The 19,821-nt window shown below is 40.0% G+C and overlaps 1 protein-coding gene across 1 annotated transcript in view; it reads right to left on the bottom strand.

The window, feature by feature from the left end:
• The window catches only part of LOC306832446 (obg-like ATPase 1), a 38,342-nt gene that overhangs the window by 9,559 nt on the left and 8,962 nt on the right, over positions 1 to 19,821 (bottom strand). Inside the window, exons 5-7 of the mRNA XM_079357130.1 lie at positions 11,324 to 11,499; positions 7,886 to 7,966; positions 7,417 to 7,514 (exon numbers count right to left, since the gene is read on the bottom strand). Coding sequence (XP_079213256.1) covers positions 7,417 to 7,514; positions 7,886 to 7,966; positions 11,324 to 11,499 — 355 coding nt within the window. The remainder of the gene's footprint in view (positions 1 to 7,416; positions 7,515 to 7,885; positions 7,967 to 11,323; positions 11,500 to 19,821) is intronic.

Genomic DNA, 19,821 nt, shown 5'->3' with positions numbered 1-19,821 from the left:
AATTTGAAGCATGTTGTATTAACAAAACATCTAATTTAAAGCACAACATATTGTGAAATGACAAAAAAAAAAAATTGGAGCTTCCACACTAAGATGGTGCTGAATGGAGATGTCCCACAGGGGGCCACCCTCTGGGGCTAGTCTATTTGTCTTTTTGTGTGGGAATCCTAAGGGAGGGGGATAATTCCTGTGTTTCTGCACGCCTCAGGCTTCCCTGGGCTTTGTCAGGGTTTTGATCTGCTTAAATGGCTCAGGAGGGGAAAACAATGGGATTTAGGAAAGTACAGGGGCAGCTACCTGAGACAATGACCTGAGCCTTGTGTCTGACATACATTCATACAGGTTGGCTTTATTAGGAGTACTTAGCTTGTTAAGCCGGTAAAAGGTGCGCCAACACCTCCAGTTTGAGAACTCTTTTCAGATGCAATTGAACGCCGACAGACCTGAAGTGTAATCCACTTCCTCCATCCATCTCAGCTTCATCACTGACATACCCACAGGTGGAAGACACTGCGCCTCAACCGGGATACTAGTCTTGTTATTACAGAGCTATTTCACTTTATATTGGCAGATGCTTACTTGCATATATCAATAACTATAATTGTATTGGCAGTCCTTTTTTGCGTGACTGAGTTATTTATATAACAGTTAAAAACTATTGGTGAGAGGTTCCAAATAAACACAAATTCTAAAAAAGCATTTCCATAGGCACACTTTCACAATTTAATATTTTATCAGTAGTTTAATTTTGGGATTGAAAGTTTTTGTGGGCCCAGGCTATTGTTACATTAAAATTGGGCCACAGAATTCTCAAGTTTGGGAACATCTGGGGGGGGGGGGGGGTCCGAGGTTGACAAGCATCCTAATAGTTAGGATGCTTCAGAACACACAGCATACACCCTACTCCTCTGTCCTTCCTCTGTGAAGGGAGCCCGAAATGAGAGGTATGAGCTCATGGCTTTTGAGGTTGAGAAGTCGGGGGCACTGTGGGAAGCTTTTCATCCTCTCAGTGGTGAGCTCCTGAGCAACAAGAGAGCAGACGCTCTCTGCTCCCTGCGGCCACGGCCGGATGGAAAGACATTACACATCAGCCTCTGAGAAGGAAGGAGATCTGACAGATACACACACACGCACACACACACGCACGCTATCTCCAATATTGTCAACTTTCTTTCAGCCTTCAAAGCAATCACGAGCTGGTGGAAACAGCTCAGTGCAGGCACAATGGGAGCAGCTTTAATTAAGAGCATCATCTCACATCATATACCTCAAACAAACCTCAAGGGTGTTCTGGTAACAAGCTTTTTTTTTTTTTTTTTTAAACGTACTTTTCTTTGATAACAACAGCCATTAAAATGTTAAAGACAAATCTTTTGACTTCTTGTTTGCACCTGATATATAAAACCCATCAAACTATCATGTGACTTTATCCCAATCATTGTTGTGTGTTATTATAGCTATGAGCTTGTTTTAGGATATTTTTGGGAGGGGAGGAAGAGGGTGATAAAAGGCAAGAAAAGAGAATTCAAGTAACCTATGGGTACATTGTACATCATTCAAATAATTCTCTATATGGGGTATCCATGCTGTCATTCATGGAGGTTGACTGGGAGAGAGAAAATAAGGGGGGTGGTGGTAGAGTGGGGGAGTCATCAAGATGTGACAATTGTGACAAGAGCAGGCAAAGTGTAGCGCCGAAGAACACCACACGGATTTCTCCATCTCTCCTTTTTTTTCCTCCGAGGATGACAGCTTAATGTCTACCACATGCAATATTTATTCTCATCGTGTGTCAGACTGTCTAGCTGTCCCAGGGAGTACAAAGAATGCCACTTATTAGAATAAAAGCAGAGAAAGGTAATCAAGGACATATGTAACATCAGCCAATCATGCCCCCTTCCCATCCAGCATCTTTATTTTTCTCTCCCTTGTTCAAAAGAGTTCAACAATAATCCTGATAATAAGCATTCAGGAGCTGTATGTGGTAACGCTAAATTCATTTATTTGTCTCATTAGAGCCGCCGAGGCTGCAGGCTGCTCACTGCGGCATGTGTGTTTGGTCTTAACCTTATCACAAAGATAATAAAAAGCACCGCTCAACAAAGCAAAAGCTTTCAAAATATATCATTAGACAGACCTCGACCTGCAGACGCTTCTTTTTATGCCTGCTATAGTCAACAGGCTTTACAGGGAACAATATCCAGCATGCATATCGTTCAGTTGGAGATGTCTACAGGTATTTTGAACTACAGGGGATTGACTCAGATTAGCATGTTTGAGTTTAAGCCTCCTAAATGTAAGAAAAGTGACATTTTATATTGGATTTGGAGAGCAAACTGGCTTCTTGCAGGATCATTAAAGAACACACAAGAGCAGGAAAAGTCTGAAGTTCAGGGTCTGTCTCATTAGTTCAACAACAACGCTGTCTTCACCACCAGGACACAACAAAGACAACAGGGTGACATGTGACATGTCAACAGTGTCCTTTCATTACCTGGACTAGGGACAGTCAATAACTTTGCTAACTGTAATGACAGGACTTTATTAGCACCATCTGTTTCAGCTTTACTATACAGACTCTCCTGTTGTTTTCTCTCATTGAAAGTTGGCTGAAGGCATCCATTAGGACAGGCTGTGGGCAGAAGGGTACATCTTACCATGGGAAAGTGTTTTTCAGGATCCCACACAATACAAGGAGAGAGTGGACGTTTGTGCACAAAGTAAAAAAGGAGCAAGCGATCGTATATCTCCCTCACAGCTTTGAAAAGTGAACTCTTACTCCCCAGATAGCAGTTCCTTAAAAAATTGGATGGAGCCGGTGGTTTTGCACTCAATAAAGTTTCAGTTGTGTTTATGGGAATTATGGTCTGGAGTATAGCTGAAGTGGGCCGCAGTGACTGCTTTCATGGAGTAGCTTTCAGTGAGTCATAAAAGTCTCCCTCTCATACCCCATCGGAGTTTCTCTTCTGTCTGTAAATCATGATTGATGCTCAGAAATGTCTGGCTGATTGCCAAATCTTGAGAAAGAAAATGCACATTTTTCTTACAACTGACCTTTTTCAATACCAAAAAACAAAGATGCACATCACAAATAACAACTCCGCATTTATGAAGAAGGATCTATTTTTAAAGGTTTGTGGAAAATAGGTACAACATCTCATGTTGCAAATGCTATTAGTGCTCCCTTTACTTTACCTTTCAAAACTCCTCCTACAGGCCAACAAGAAAATCAGGCACGGTAGAAAACTACATCTTCCTGCCTCTCGGCTCTTCTTTAAGTGCAACTGTATTTCCTATACGTAACACCTAAAATGTCACTGCATGTTTTTACAGAGTTAGAGACATAGTGAAACTTCATCAAAGATAAGACTGATGGTATTTTTATACAATCTAGTAAAGCCTTTTTTGTCATACATCAATACCTGAATGTCTCCTTGTCCATAGCACCCTGATTAATTCCAACTGACAACAAAACTCGCTGAACAAGTCATAAATAATAGGAAATATTATTTTAAAATGCATAAAAGTCGCATTAAAGAGGTTGGCACTCATTACTTGCGTATTTTGGGACTATCAGCTCTGGATGGGTTAACATTTTGTCTGTTTGTGAGTTTTTAAGGTAGGATGGATTAATCACAGTTTCCAAGTTTGTCAGAAAAACAATGAATGTTACTTAGTCCAAAGATTTGGCTCAATTATTTGTTTTATGGACAACAAGGGAGCTCTCACACACAAGAGTCAAATGCAATAGGACTCAGCTAGACAGACAAGACTTTACAATTCAGTGCTGTTTTTTTAAAGATTTCTGGACAGTAACAAAAAAAGCATCAAACATCTAGAATCTTTTCCTTTCACTAGTTATAAGGTAAAAGGTTGATTCAGTATTGTTAAAAAACGTTGTCCTTTTTGTTGGACAACACTGTGAGGAGTTTTCTGGTTATGAAAGTATCAGAAAAAGACACACCGGTTGTTGTCTTTTCAACATCATGCTGGACGAGCACACAAGCACGGCATGTTCTCAATTACACCATGCCAGACAAATAAAGGGGGAGATATTTATGAAAGATGAATTTATGGCTTTGCGGCAGGAGAAAAAAAGATGATTAAAAAGGTTGACTGGAAGAGCAGCTGTGGTAAGTGACTTTTCAGTTGTGGTTTTTAAAGCATACAAAACAGAGACACCTAATGTAACACACGTTTAGAAATAAACAGTAAGATGAAGTATTAAAAAAAAGTGGAATAATAAGTCGCAAGGAACATCAAAGACAGAACCATCCATGCCTGTACTTTTTCAGACACACACACACTTGCATAGAAGCAGACAGACAAACACACACACACACACACACACACACACACACACACACACACACACACACACACACACACACACACACACACACACACACACACACACACACACACACACACACACACACACACACACACACACACACACACACACACACACACACACACAGACATACACAGTTAATAAAAGCTCTATCCGATGGTACCCTGCAGTTCTTACACTCACCAGGAAAACCCACACTGCAGAGGCACTCACAGACAGGTCACGCTTGCTGGTTTCCTTAAAGGTCACCATATCTACTTAAGAGGCACCAATTTACTTTAATGCACATTGTCCAAAAGCGGAAAAAAAGCAGGAAAAAGAAATGACGAGAAAGAAAAACATCACAGTACATCTGGACGATTCTGAAGTCCTTTCCCATCACCAAATGTGACTTTTCTTGGTTTTCTGAGGAGAATTGAATTAATGTGTTATATATTAAAATTAGGTGAGATACACAAAGATGGTGCAAGTGAGCTTGTAAAATAAACAAGTGAAAACACACTAACACTGTGCAGGCTGCAGCCACCACATCATCAACAGTGCTCTAATGACCCTCTCTAACATACAAACTACAGTATGTGGTGCAGAGGATCAGTTGTCCAGCCAGCTCGCTGACGCCGGGGAAAAGAGGAGAAAGTCTCTTGATAGACTCTTGTAGATGCCATTCCTTATCACGCAATGCCTCTCAGTCATAAACACATGACAAATGCGGCCTTAATCATTTTTTACGAGCGGGGATGTGCAGGGGGCAGTGCATGGTTAGAGGGGAGAGGGGAGCGGTGAGCAGCAGGCGGCCCCCTCTGCACAGAGGAGAGGGCTGTGTGGTAAAGTCTCCTCTGGAACATCACTCGGCCGACAAGCCTTTGATCTCTACACCGCAATTACGCCAGCATCCAAATGAGCGTGGAGTCGCCTCTGAAACAGACTTCAAACATGCACATGGACGCATTCTCATACACATACACTGTATAGGATTGGAGCCATGTGCTCTTCTCAACAGTAAATGATGTACTGTCTCCAGCAGAGAACCTGGGGATGAAAGGAGGCCTTGCTCCTTGTCTGATCCTTGCATTAATGATGGCTCGCTAAAGCTAATACTGTGTATTCTTGTCCAAACAAGGGCAGCTTGGTATGTGATTCCCATACTCCAGACAGGCTGAGATCAGTTAACGATCAACTGTTTTTGGAGGCTTTTAATGAACTATTCAAGTCTTCGGTAAGAGTTAAAATCTGCAGCATTATTCAATCATCTTCTATCTCTTAGGTGTCTGAATCAATCATCTGACATGCGATAAACTTATGTAATAAGTTTGCTGAGGCATGCTTGCAGAAAATAATTAGCATGAAGCATTAGCGGAACAAAGCACTAAAAATGTTTGAAAAAGCACCGGGAAAAAAACCCGGGGATCCGAAGCTGTGAAATGGTCTGAATGGTTGTTCAGAGAGACACAGATAAGATTGGCTTATTTGCCTCATTCTGGGATTCGCCTTCTTTTTCCTTCTCACATTAGAGCTGAGATTGCAATTTGTCTAGCTGTTTGCTTTGAATAGTCCTTAACCGTATCATCATCTCAACTGTGCTGGTGGAAAAACACGGGGGCATGGCGACAGCCAAATGGCAGTCTGGCGTCTCTGTTGCAGACTAGCTGCCATTAGGGCTGAGAGCAGCATTTATTGTACAATTAGGGGCAGCTAGATCTACCTGTAATCATCTCCATACAGGTGTGAGCTCTTCTCTGGACAAGGGAAGTGACTCATCACTTGTCAAACATCAACACTTTGATGTCGGCATTGTTCAACACGGAGCCCTCGGGACACCTGAGCACTACTGTTTAAAACGCTCTGAGATTTATTGCATTTCACACAGTTTAAAAAACCCCACTCACATACACACACACGCAACATGACAAAAACAACCCCTCTCTACCTACTGATGACGGACGTTCCACATGCCATGAATCATTTGATTTACGAGTTTGCTTCCCTCCCTCCTCCGTCTCTGACAGTCATAGTTCCATGTCAGGAACATTTCAACAAACGCTTGTAGGTAAACAACTTCCCGTGTAATACAATGCTGCCAAGTAAAGCACAAAAACAAATTTTGTAAGGAGTGACACCACAAGCCTAGAGGGCAATTGGAAAAGTGTGATAACAATCCACAAGTTGGTGTTATTGACGAAACGGCTGTAGTGTGGAAAAGTAGCCCTTTCAGATATAATGGATGTCTAACACCAGCCTTGGAGATGTGCTCTCACTGTGGTCACAATACAACATTACTATAAAAAGTATCTCTGGGAGAACAGAGGAGCTCGAAGAAGAAGTTTATTCAGTAGATTAAAGGTCATGCTTTCGTAAGCTTACAATCTAAAAAGTATTACTCCTACAAAGATAAGAAGAAAAAAAGCCAGTGTGTGGTGGAGTTGAAGCAAAACAAACGTGCAAATGCCATTTTTCCTCGTCCGACTGTATATTTAGAAAGCTTCGACTGTCATTATGATCTGTGGGAATTTTATGACAGTATGATGATGCTTGTAAAAAGCTACTTGAGCAACAACATGTGAAGACAAAACCAAATATTTGGAACAAAGCACTTTTAGACATGAGTGTAATGTTATGATTTATAGGCCCCCTCAAGATCAAATTAATTACATGTTTTTCTTTGTATGTACATGTTTGTTTATTTGTCATGTAAAGCCTTCATTTTCTTTGATATTAAGGTAATGACACATTTTGATGGAAAAATTGGGACCATGTGTTTGTATGTGCTTAATGAAGTGCAGAATGTGGGGGTTGGTTGTTTAGTAGTTGTTTTTCTTTTTCTTTTTTTTTCTCTTTTTTTGTTGCAGAGCTGGATGTTGTGTTAGAGCAGAGTTAGTGCCACCTCCAGGCAGATTGTCTCACAAAGATATGATGGTGTTTGTCAGCAGGAGACCACAGTGAGCAGATCAGTGAGGCTAACACATACACATCAAGCCCATGCACAGGCATGCAAACAGTTTTAAAGAAGAAATGAGTAAGTAAAAGGGAATAAGACAGCTCTCGCGTTTCCTCAAAGCACTTACCATTTGTTCTTTTTCCTGATGTAGTCTTTCTCTGAGAGGTTAACGAGGTACATCATCGGTTTGGATGTCAAAAACAAGTATTTGTTCAATACATCAATCTGTGGCAAAGGCAGAGAAAGCAAGTTCTGAGAACACAAACTTTTCAAAAGCAGCCTTTGAGGACAGCACAGGCAGACATAAGTGAAGCCAAATCAAATTAGGGCCTGGTGTATAGGCACTGTGGGTTGTCACTATAAAGCCTTGAAAATCAAGATCAGCGCGGCCAGATGTCATTAGCTTGTACAAAAGTAATGTCAAAATACAACCAACAAAAGACTTTGCATAATATTAACTAGTGATTTGCACAAAAGACGTGTTGCTCAAGAAAAAAAAAAAGAGGGAAGAAACAGCAGTTGTACTTTCAGGCCAGATGAAAAGATTAGCAAGATAAATGACATTAATAAATGTGACTGTAACATCAAAGGCTTACCTCCTTGTCGTTCCAATCATGATAGTAACGGACGTGTTTCTTTTCATCCACTACCCAGCTCTTGATTTTGCACATAACGTCCTGTTTGGGGTTAAAAGAGAATGAACAAGAAGCCATTAAAGGAGATGAAAAAGAATATAAACCCAGCAGGGTATGGGGTAATTATTTCCTAAATGCATGGCATCCTGATGCCAAAATGAACATTGGCTGTGCTCACATTTAAGCAGGAGAGGCCTGGCTTTGACAGAGATGGCACGCACAAGACCCCCTTTCCCCTCCTTTAAACCATGACAAAATGCCTTCTGGGGTGTCTCCCTCAGAGTTTTAACATCAATATTCCATCAGAGCTCTTTAATGGAAAGGATCGAGAGAGGGGAGATAAGATTGCAAAGAGCGGAGAACTAATTGGAAGTTTAGGTGTAAATTATTGGTCCTTCTTAAGGCTCTTGGCAGAATGTAGTCATACTGAATATGTACCAGTGAGGAACAGAACTAATTATTTGCCGTTTCTTCTGGAGAAAATATTGAGCACTTGCAGCCCTTTACGCCACATTCATCACTGAGGTACTTGTGGGTTGAGACCACAGGCACGACTGGGTCTTGACAGGATCTGGAAGCGGAAAAGGGTGGGAAAATGGGAGGGAGGTAGTTATAAAATTTGTAATAAAGAAATTGAGCCTATTATTGTTGATCCAGCCCCGCAGAAATTAGCGGAACACATTCTTTTTGTTCCTGTCAACTTGACCTCCCCCTTCATATAAAAACTCCCCCACCCCCTTGCAACACTCCCCCTACCTCCTTTTCCCCTCCCCAAACCCTTGCAGCACTTCACAATCATACTCCCTTTTGAAAGAACTGAGGAAAAAAATCCTGCCAGAGCCTCAATTACACAATGGCAGAAAAAGCTCCACACACTGACCCCCAGCCAGCTGCATTCACTCTTTGCACATCTCTCTCCACAGGAATTCTAAAGGCCTTTTAGTCAGGCAGCCAGAGTGCAGCCAGCGGGAGAGAGCACAGGAAGAGCTGCATACACTCCGCCCGCGCCGTCCCAAGTCTTCACAGAGAGATTAATCATCTGTGAAATGGAAACAGAAAACGGCCAGTGACATAGGCTGAACCCGCTCCAGGTTTCCCTCATCAGCTCGCCGCCGCCGTGCAGCGCTCCTCTAACAGGCAGGTGTTAATAAAAGGCATATAGGTCCCACAGGGGTCAAACACATATGCCTGCCACCATGAAGCGCCGCTGGTGGGCCGGCTTCTTATTATTGTTTTGTGAGGATAGGGATTTTGAGGATTCATACAGACAAAGGCAATGAAACATTGTTCTTGTAAACACATCACTGGCAAAATGGATTTAAATCTTCCTAACTATGCATATATATGAGCCCTGTGCCGCTGTGTGCATACAAATTAAGCTTCAACTTGACAACGAAATACATAGCGATTTTTTTCTCAACCTGACAACAAAATTGTAAGCACAACGTACTATTAAAATTAATTCAGATATTTGATTTTTTCTTTTTCCCTTCCAAAATAAAATGTCATGAAACAGTAAATCTGCAGCTGTGAGTGCAGGCTGCAGCAACACACAATGTTTTTTTTTAATCCCCCCCTAAGTTTAAGAAATCCTTTCCCTATCTGATATCCCTTTTTGCTTGAATTCATTAATCATCCACTTATGTGTTTTGTGTTTCTATACATTGAATAATAGCAGTAATGTCTTAGATATACAAGTAATAACTTTCACCCCAAGACTTATTATTTCTTCTCACAAAAATTCAAAAATGCAAATGTGCAGCCATCGCAGGCCTTAATTTAATTTAGCGTCAGGTAAATTTTCCATCAGACATTCTTGTGTCTGTGTAATATTATGCAATAGTCAAGATGTTTCTAACACATAAGGCAAATCACAAGGCTTATTTGGATTCATACGATAAGATACTTTATTGTCCCCATGGGGAGTTTTGTCTGGACTCAGTCAAACTTTATTGACAGACAAGAAACTAGAGGGGAAAGAAAGTGGAACAATTCCACAGGAATCACAAACACACAGTGTTTGCTAATACAGTGAGGTGAATATTACAGAGAAAGCGAGTTTCAAAACACATTCTTTGTATCTTGTCAGGGATATTAATGTGATAATAAAAATAGATCTACATGATGAAATGGAAAAAAAAGGAATAATCCAAATAGTTTCTTTTATGTTTCGCAGTATCCTGTGGCTCTACAAAAGAAAGTAAAATTCTCTCAAATTCTTTGAGTTGTTAATATAGACATGCTCCTGATACACATGTTGTGTATATAGATGCTAACATAAACGTGTATATTTATGTGTTTGTGCACAGCTGAGCGTGCCAAACGCCAGGCTCAGCCTCTGAGACAATCACACAATCCCTCCCATCTAAAAGCTCGCTGCAGCCTTTGATAAGCACCATTCTTTGCCATCTAAAGAGGTCTTCTATAGATTTCACTTGCCAACGTGTGCACAACCTTTGACAAGTAATGTATCATTTTTATTCATTGCCTAAAATTGTTAGCAATTATGTGCGTAAGCGGCCACCTGCCTAGCCTGAATGGCTCCTGTCTGTGGGGCTTACATGGGTGTGGGGAAGTGCTGTTGGCTCTGGGGGGTGGGGGTGTGGGGGGGGGGGAGTCTGAGGGGAACCAACCAAACACAGGGCCTCTGCGGCAGGTGAAAAAGCCCCTCTCGTTAGTGTAATGAGTGGTCAGAGCTTCGGTGTGTCTGGGTCTGAAATTGGGCATGTGGCTCTGAGTGAAAGGCCAAATCCCCTCGCGTGCATCCTGCTCCAGTGATGGAAGGGCATCATGAGACATTGACAACCAAATCATCGCTAATGTTAGCTGCTCGGCCTCATTACCTTAACAATATGTCCACCTCAGTGTGTGTGCATCCACATACGTTGTGATCTGACATTCAGAATGTGTTTTTTTTTTTTTCTCATCTTACCCTGCGTTTGGCCCAAGGAATCCTCTGAGAGACACTTTTCTAAACATTTATGGTATTCATAGCACAGTATAGGTATATGTGTCACTGACTGCATGGCCTTATACAATTTCCTGAGCTGCTGTACAGTAGGTGTATTCGTATGAGCAAGAGCTGTGCCATGATTTGAGTATTACTTTAGATGAAAAGAGCTGTGTGGAAACACTTTCATTAGCACAGTGCTGCGACCCAGGGTCAGCGGCTGAATAAGTAACTCTATTAATGATTTCTACAGCAGAAAACCCCTGACCCCTGATCACTTTCAATCTCAGAAAAGAAAAAAAAATGGGGCAGGGGGAGGGGTGAGACCTATCGGAGGAAGATAAAAAAAAAAACATACTTTTTTTTCTCCTTGGCCATGTGTGTGGGAGGGTTATTATTTGTGCCTTGCTGTGAGGGGGAGCAAAGGGCCTGCTGGGACATTGACTCACGTATTCTGGTTTGAGTTTCTTGTCACCGCCTCTAATGGCCGTCTTCTCCAGCTTGTCAATAATAGGGCCGATCATCTCCTCGTCCTTCAGCCTCAGCTCCTCATGGATGATCTCCATGTCCCTCACCGGGTCCACTGTCCCCTCTACATGGATGATATCCTCGTCCTCAAAAGCACCTGCAGCGGCAGGACACAAACAGAGAGAGAGAGAATCAGTATTCGATTTTTATTTCAATCAACAAAACTGCTGCACATGAACACATGAAGTATAATCAAAAGAATCACAGCCCCAGAATCGATGGTATTGATTTCCAGGGATCAAATATGAAACAGTGATTAGATTTAGACCCAAAAATCACAACCTTTTTGTAGAGAATATGGAAAAAAATAAACATTCACACAGAATAGCTCAGTGGGAGTCACATGAAAGTCAAAACAAATACAATAAAATACTCAGGAATACATTTAATCTTTCTTTTATAGTTTCCAGGTGTCAGAACTGTTATAAACCAGCTTACAATGTCAAAGTAAGTTCCACTTAAATTGGCTTTAAGTGCAACTAAACAGGCTTGTCTTGTCAATCTGCATGAATGTCTGGTCATGCATTTTGTGACCCTCTGTCTTAAAACAATTAGTCATTAGGTAAAAAAAATGGGAGGAATAAACAGAAATAGGTGCATTTAAAAGAAAAATGTCAACATTTACTGATGATAGATGACAGTCCTTCCCTTAATCATGTGCGTCTTAGCGGTTGCTGTGCTGGTGATTAGGTAATGAGCCTCTGAAGCAGAGCATTTAGCCAGCAGCAGCCTTAAAGGACTCCTGATGGTTCAGCAGAGCTAAGGGGGGCGAGGGGGAGGTAAAGCGGTTGGATGAAACAAGGGGGTACATCTGCCACATGACCCATGGTCACTTAAATGTAAAGCCCATACAATTATTATTTTTTTGTCAATACTTTTGTAAATAAAAAGGGGGATTAGAACCCCTTAGTTGTGGAACGACAATTTAGATGCTTAGCTGAAAGGTGAAGTATGTGATTCTGGAGGTAAATAAATTCCTCCCTATTTCAAGTGCTACTGCAGAATCACTGCCCCCTTTACACATACACTGCAAAGAAAATAATTCAAAATAATATTCATAGCAAGGAAAATGATGACATCTTGAGAGACCTCCGACACCAGATTAGTTTTACATTCACATACACTGTTCAGCTGGCATATTGTGAGCAAGGCCAGTGTATCCACTGTACTGTAGGTAAACAAGGTGATCGCTTGAGGCACTGTGGTAAGGGTGACGAAAAGCAGACCATGTATGTATGAGGGGAAGAAAAAGTAGCCAACTGCTGTCATTCCAGCAGTGTACAGTCGACGAGATGAATTGCTGAGAAATATGTCAATCAATCTGAGTCGCATATACTCCTGCCCCAAGTTTTCAAGAGCCAATGGCAGCCCGGTATAAATGAGGGCAAAACTCAAGAAAATAACTGACATTTACTTGTTGTCCTGGAAAAATTGGAAAAACTAAATACTTACTAACTACTAAAGCCTCTCTGTTTTAACTGACAATTAAAGTCATTTTTCTGTAGACGTTTTATTTGTTGTGGTATGGGTGATATAATCTATAAGAGGGGTATATTTCAATATTTTAGAGGGTTTGCCTGAAAAATGTTAAGTAAAATTCATTCTTACCTACAGTTAGAGATGCCATAACTAAGGAAAATGTACTGTGTGGTTTGATTGGGAATATGGCTGCATTGGTTTGTAAATCAATCAATAGCAGTAGCTTGTGAAGTTTCACACTGTGGCTTAATGGGAATGCCATGTCATTCAACAAAAAAGTGGATGTCAGGTGAATGATTATTTTAACTATTGCTATGTTGAGGGACATGTTTGGAATGTGCACAGTGAGTCAGTGAACGTTATCAATGAGCCATATTCATTTACAGACGCCTGAGTGATAAAGGTATGCTGACAGGATATAGGCCGCCCCGGGGTAATTACGTCACTGAAGTGATCCTCATACTTGTCATGAAGTTGTCACATTATCTCTCAACAAGTTCTAACAATGATACATACAGAAAATATTGATGATTCATAAATGTACGTATAGTCATGATGGGAAACGGCATATCTGAGGATGATTCAGGTAAAGCATTACTGTGTATGTAGATCACTGGAGGGTTTGTATAGTCTTTACAGCAAAGTCGTGCCAAGCCATTCTTTATATCAATTCAATATCCTGGTTGACTACAGGTTGACTACAGGATTAATCCCCTTTACATTGATAAAGCCCAGATTATTTAGGACCACAATGAATTTGACATTTTTTGTTTTAAAAAAATAGCTCCACCATAATCCCATGGAGGCTATTTTCGTGGGGGGAACGCTAAAATGCTGTATTATGTGATCCTACTGTGTTCAAATTATAATATATTATTCAGTGTACGTTATGTGATAAACATGATCATTTATTGGCGTCTCACATAATAAGGAAAAGAAAGTAAAGTTGAATATGAGATCTTATGGCATCATCATAAAGTATGTATCCTAAAAAAAAGCTTAATTGGCTACTCTAAGACCTAATGCTAACATTTAATTCCTATCTTACGATATTTTAGAAAGTTCCAAAATAAATGGTGTTAACACTATCATATTTGCTTTCAGTCTCTGTGTACCAGTAGAGGGCAATAGTTAAATGTTAATACTGCTTGTGTCTGACTGTTTTTAATAGGTGGTCAAATGCTGTCGAAATTATCATTTTTTTTTAGATTTCTCAAATTGAAATGACTTTCAAACTGGAAAACAGTAGAATGACATTTTAACAGCATTTTAGCCCCCAACCCTAAGCAGGACTGCAGAAGAAAAATGGCAGTAATATGGTCAAGTTGATGGCTTGCCATGTAATTGTGAAGCCTTTCATGTTCCCTATAAAATTAATTTTAATAGCTACTATGTAAACATGCTTAACTAAGATGGTAAGATTGACCTGTTCAAAGTCAGCATGGCAATAGTTACACAGCATGAGCATGTTTTCATGCACTGTTTGCATTCACCTACAGTTATAACCTGTCAGAAGTCTTTACACAAGAGACAAAGAGTAGCTTTGGCAGATATCTATTTGAACATTAAAAACATTGCCTGCGTGTTCTTTCAAATGTAAGCTACTTCAAATTGTAAATCGAACCAATATAAAATCCCTTACTGATCAAGCACACAGAGCGCAATGCCTTATTCTTCTGCTAGGTGAAGGAGGAAGAAGTACCTGCTTTTCCGTAGACTTAAGCTCTATTACAATCAGGCATTACTCATTCACATCTAAACATTAATGCTTCATGACAGAATGACAAACCAGAAATACTGCAATGGTTTCCTTATTACTCATGCAAGTCAACAGAAGCTGCAGAGTTTTGTGCAAGCTGTCATCCTGTGCGTTGTCCTCATGCTGAAATGAACTTATCCAATTACTCTTTGCCTAATCAGGCTGTTTTGGTTCCTCTCCTCTTGCAGAGGTACTCCACAGTATAAACAGTTCGCTTACGCCACACAGAAAGGGGCTAATCAGTGGAATTATTGTTTTGCTGCTCCAATTTACCAGCTCCCTGTTCAGTGCTGATTGGAATGAAAATTTGCTATTGTGTCTGCATGCACTAGGAAAATATAATGCAATGTAATCATTTTGTTAGCTGCAAGAATATACATACATTATGAACAATTATGATGTACAATTTTGATAGACTGTGTTTCAAATGGAAAATGCAAGTCTGTGGTTCAAATTTGTACATATTCATTAGACTTGAAGAGTTTTTTAAAAAGCTTCAAATGGTAACTAGACCTCTAATGATTGGCATAAATCACAATTTTACAAATAAAATGATGTAAGTCTAATTAATTAAAATATTTCAAACACCTAGTATAGGGGCAGCACATTCTTTACTTTTTGAAATTAATAATCAACACTTACTAATGTTCTATATCACTAATAAAAAAACAAATAAATCAACATTTCAAAGCAGCTTTCAGAGCGCAGGAGCAGCTGATCGCTCACTATTCAGTCATCAGCTGACACTTTCCTCTGACTGCCACATATTCCAAAGTAATTTGCTTTAATTAATTTCGCCTAATTTAACATTCACATCCCCTTTAAAGGCGTCCCATTCAAGGCTTAGAGCTAGAGAACAAATGTGTGAGGTGGGAGAGAGAGAGAGAGAGAGAGAGAGAGAGAGAGAGAGAGAGAGAGAGAGAGAGAGAGAGAGAGAGAGAAAGAGAAATCTGAGAGGGCAATCTCCACAATTAGTCCTTAACAACTGGCTCTGGGAAGACAGCGCTTACGAGGCTGCGGCGCCACACAAAGCCACATGCAAGACAGTAAAAACACACAAGAATGGGGAAGACAGAGGTTGGAAAGGCCCTGTTTCTGGAGTCAGGTCTGTCTTACAATTTCAATTTTACTGCTTCATTTCAATAGAACATGTTTTGAAGACACTATTAACAGGTGCTCCTTTATCAGCTGAACAAAAGGATTAGTCTGCAGAGGGTGAGTGCTGTTCAGTGGCCTGATTAGGGATCAGGCTAATCTCTGCAAAATGATAGACTAGCAGCAGCACTGCATGCTCAGGAGACAAAACTGCATGAACTGACATTTAAACATGAACCCATGTTTTTTTTTTTTTTTAGAAAGAAATACAAATTAAAAAAAAAAGAAGACAACACATGACATTCTCATTAACCTCAAAAGGAGTATTCAGCCTCAGTATTAAAAAAAAACTGAGCAATCTTTTTCCAGTCCGTACAGGTATAACACCTGAAAACACCCAGTGAGCAGCAGCTATCTTCTATCATTACTTCTCTGTCAGGTACACAGACAAGGCAGTCATCTGAGACAAGTCGAGATCAATACTGATTGAGCTGCTTCCTCTGATGTAGCTACCTGGGAGGATATGTGGTCAACATAATTCAGCTAAATTACAGTATTCATTGACTTTTAACTTCCTGTGCAGGTTTTTACATGCAAGACGGGGTAAGAGCACATCTAAAGAACTTGCATTCCTCATGCCGCTTTTAAAATGTTCATGCAAACTCAGTGCCGCAATTCTCCTGGTATTCAGAGCAGTAAAAGCTATTTTATGAGTCTGTCAGGAAAGGCACATTATGCATGTCTTCTCAGCATAAAACACACTGGCAATGCACACAAGGGTATTTATGTTCATTCAAGAAATATCTTCTTGACATTCGTTTTAGGGGATACATGAAATTGACTGCAATGTGTAGTTTTCTGCTCCTGTAACAGAGTTTGTGGCATAGCCATCCTTGTTTCTTTGCATGTCAATTATTGCAAATACATTTGATGCTAAAAAGGACGTTGACACCTGAAAATGGCAGGTTTGAGCCCTTTAGAGATACACTCACGTTTTCTACATGATCCCATCTTTCCAAATAGATCACAGTGAAATCACAGTTATTGATAGTAAACCAGAATCTCTCATGTCCCCACTTACTATGTAATCATGCACATCATACAAAAGCCAGTTTAATTGGTGCATCTTTCCAACATGTTTGATGTTACTATCAAAAATCTTACATGTAAGGTAGAGCTCTTCAGAAAACTCTGATCTGCTGCATTTTAAATGGGACTGTGGTGGTCACTGGCTGAAAACAACAGTTTTAATACCCTTATCATTAGTTTAACCTCTGTCATTCTATTTATTTTGTTAAACCTTGGAGCAGCAGTGTGCCATGATTGAATGGAACCAACATATGCACACCACTGTTGTCCCACATCATTCCGAGAACAAACCTTTTTAGATCCTTAACTACTATAGTGCTGCTGATTGCACAGGCACCAGCAATTTCCTAACCAACCGCCACCTGAACAATGATGTGTTCAGCTTTCAGGCCCTCCAGCCTTTCAAAGGTGAATCATTTCACAGTTTGGAGCGAGATCTCCATAGCAACTCCACTTTGAAGGGTTTAGAATCACCATCCAATAATTCTATGATCATCGGGCCTCGTCGTTCCCAGTGGTTCCTTTCACAGTGGAAGGGCGAGGGGGGCACATGGAGGAAGCAGGAAGATCCTACAGTCTATTTCAGGCAATTCATCTCGCTGCCCCATTAGAATTCAAAATATTGCGACCTTCAATCACCGAGCATGTGATCTGGAGCTGTGGCGATCTCCAGTCAAGATGGGGAGACGTTTTGCTCTAATCATCCACGATGAGTGGAGGCTGACAAAAACTCTTCATTCTCCCTCGAAGCAAAATGCTCATTTAAATGCTGTGACAGCAGCAAGACACAGGCTGAAACACACAAAGGACCATGGTCCCCACAGCTGAATGATCTGGATTAAAACAACTGTTTTGGTGAAAACAACAACTGACGTAAAACCTAACCTCATGCAACACAGGGCAGCTTACATTCAAGACTGATTTATAATGCAAGACAGAAAAGGTAAGTGCTAGGACCCTGCAGAGACAGTTGTACAAACAGAGTTTGACTAAGTGGTGTCTGCAGTTGGTTGCTTGCTTCTTAAAAAACGGTTAACTTTGTGTCAACAGAGTGAGCCATGGTGTCAAATAAAATGCAAAGATAAAACAGATAGTCTGGCACTTATTTGACAGTTTACCAGGATCCATATGAGTGTAAAATACACACATTGTAAGGTTTTTGGGTGATTGTTGAAAACAAAGCTTTCGCAGTAAATTGTTAGCACAACAAACCCAAAGGCTACAGAGTCACATGTATGTATATTTGTCCAAACTGATCATGTCAGACATGACCGATGGGAACATGGAGAATCATTACGGAGGAAATTCAGCCAATAATACAATAATTATATCAATACAAACAATTACTGAAAATGCTCAGTGAGGGAAAAAACGCTCAGGCTAAACTACCTACAACAGCATAGGGGAGTACCATCAAAATATAGTTTTCTTAACCTCTATAAAAAAAAGAATGCTAATTGATCCATTAGATATCAATGTAGTGAGCTATGCTACAGAAGGATAATCTTACTTTTAAGATGCTCTTCAATGGTATATCTGTAAACACATTTTTTATGGCAAAAAGAACACAGCAAAACTCTTGTATGTATTAGAAACTATTGTCTGACCTGTCTCTTTGTTACAATCAACAAGGCAACTTGACCTACTTCCAAAAAAAGCTCACAGGCAGACTAAAATAATTCACTGGTAAAAAAAATAGTGACTTAAAAATATTTATACCTATTTTATTAGCATGTACTAAAAACTGCAATGCCTGGATGTATTAGGGTAAAAGTAAGACTTTTCTTATTAAAATATATTTGATTATTCTTTCCTGCATGACTCAACATGATTTCAACACTGTTGCATTTACAGTAGAATACTTGTGTAGGTCAAATGTTTGCCTTTTAGAAAACTGATCTGAAATATAGCAAAATAAACTCAAATGACTAATGGAAAATGTAAATGTTGACACTGCACCTGATTATGCAATTGAACATCTGAAATTCTTTCACTGCTATTTGGATAGTCACACACTCAGAAGTCATTGGGCTGGGCGAGGTGTCTTGGATGTTTGTCAAGTTTTAGAGTTGGTGAGTTGATGAGTGAAGAGACAGACATCCTGGAGAGCAGCCATCACTGGCGTCAGTGAGGAGGCAGGTCGGCCATAAATCATCTCTGTCTGAAAATCCAGTTTGTTCTTAACGTCTGAAGCTAAACAATCAGTTTGATTTGTTCACTTTAAGTAGTTTGAGGAGACTGGGCCGATGTCTAAGTGATGCAATAATCAAACTGGATGACCTACATGATTTACAGAGTGACCTCATTTAAACAATCTTTATCATCAGATTTATGTATCCATCAGGCTCTGATGATTCATGTAGAAGCTGTCTGTGACACTGGAGGTGTTTGAAGAGTGGAAATATTTAAAGGTGAGTTTTTAGGATCAATGTATCAAGAGAGGGATTATTGTTGACAACTTTCCTGGGTTGCTATATTGCCATGATCAACTTAAAACACTGAGTTGTAAACTTTTGAAAAATAATAGTACACAGAAGTAATATACAAGGCCTTTATTAAAAATCAGCTCTCTCATAAGCTATTGAGATGAAGAGCTAAAAAGGGATATTACTACTCTTAATGTTGTACAGCATAGTAGCACTACAGTCTGTATACCATGGCACCATAAAACAATCTTTTCCAGATAACCTGTTCTCTGAAATTCACAATTCAGCTGAAATTGATTCTGTAAGATTTTGTAAGATTTCTGCTTCTACCAAAGATTTATTTCATTAAGTTAAGAGCTGTTGGAGGGTAACAATATGATATGGTAGCATTCAAAACTATCTTTAAAGGTCTTTTATGTTTTTTTAAGAACTTTCTGTGAGGAACTGTGTTGATTTGGCGCCCTCGGACAAAGCTGTAGGCTACTTCGTCTCTTTGCCGAGTTCGTTCTGTAAATATGTTAGTCGTTTTTTTGTTTGTTTTTGGGTTTTTTTACCATTGCCTTTATCTGGC

Source organism: Symphodus melops, assembly GCF_947650265.1.
Source record: "Symphodus melops genome assembly, chromosome: 12".
In the NCBI taxonomy this organism is placed as follows: Eukaryota; Metazoa; Chordata; class Actinopteri; order Labriformes; family Labridae; genus Symphodus; species Symphodus melops.
Note: the sequence above shows the minus strand (reverse complement) of the source record. Positions and strands in the feature narration are given on the sequence as shown.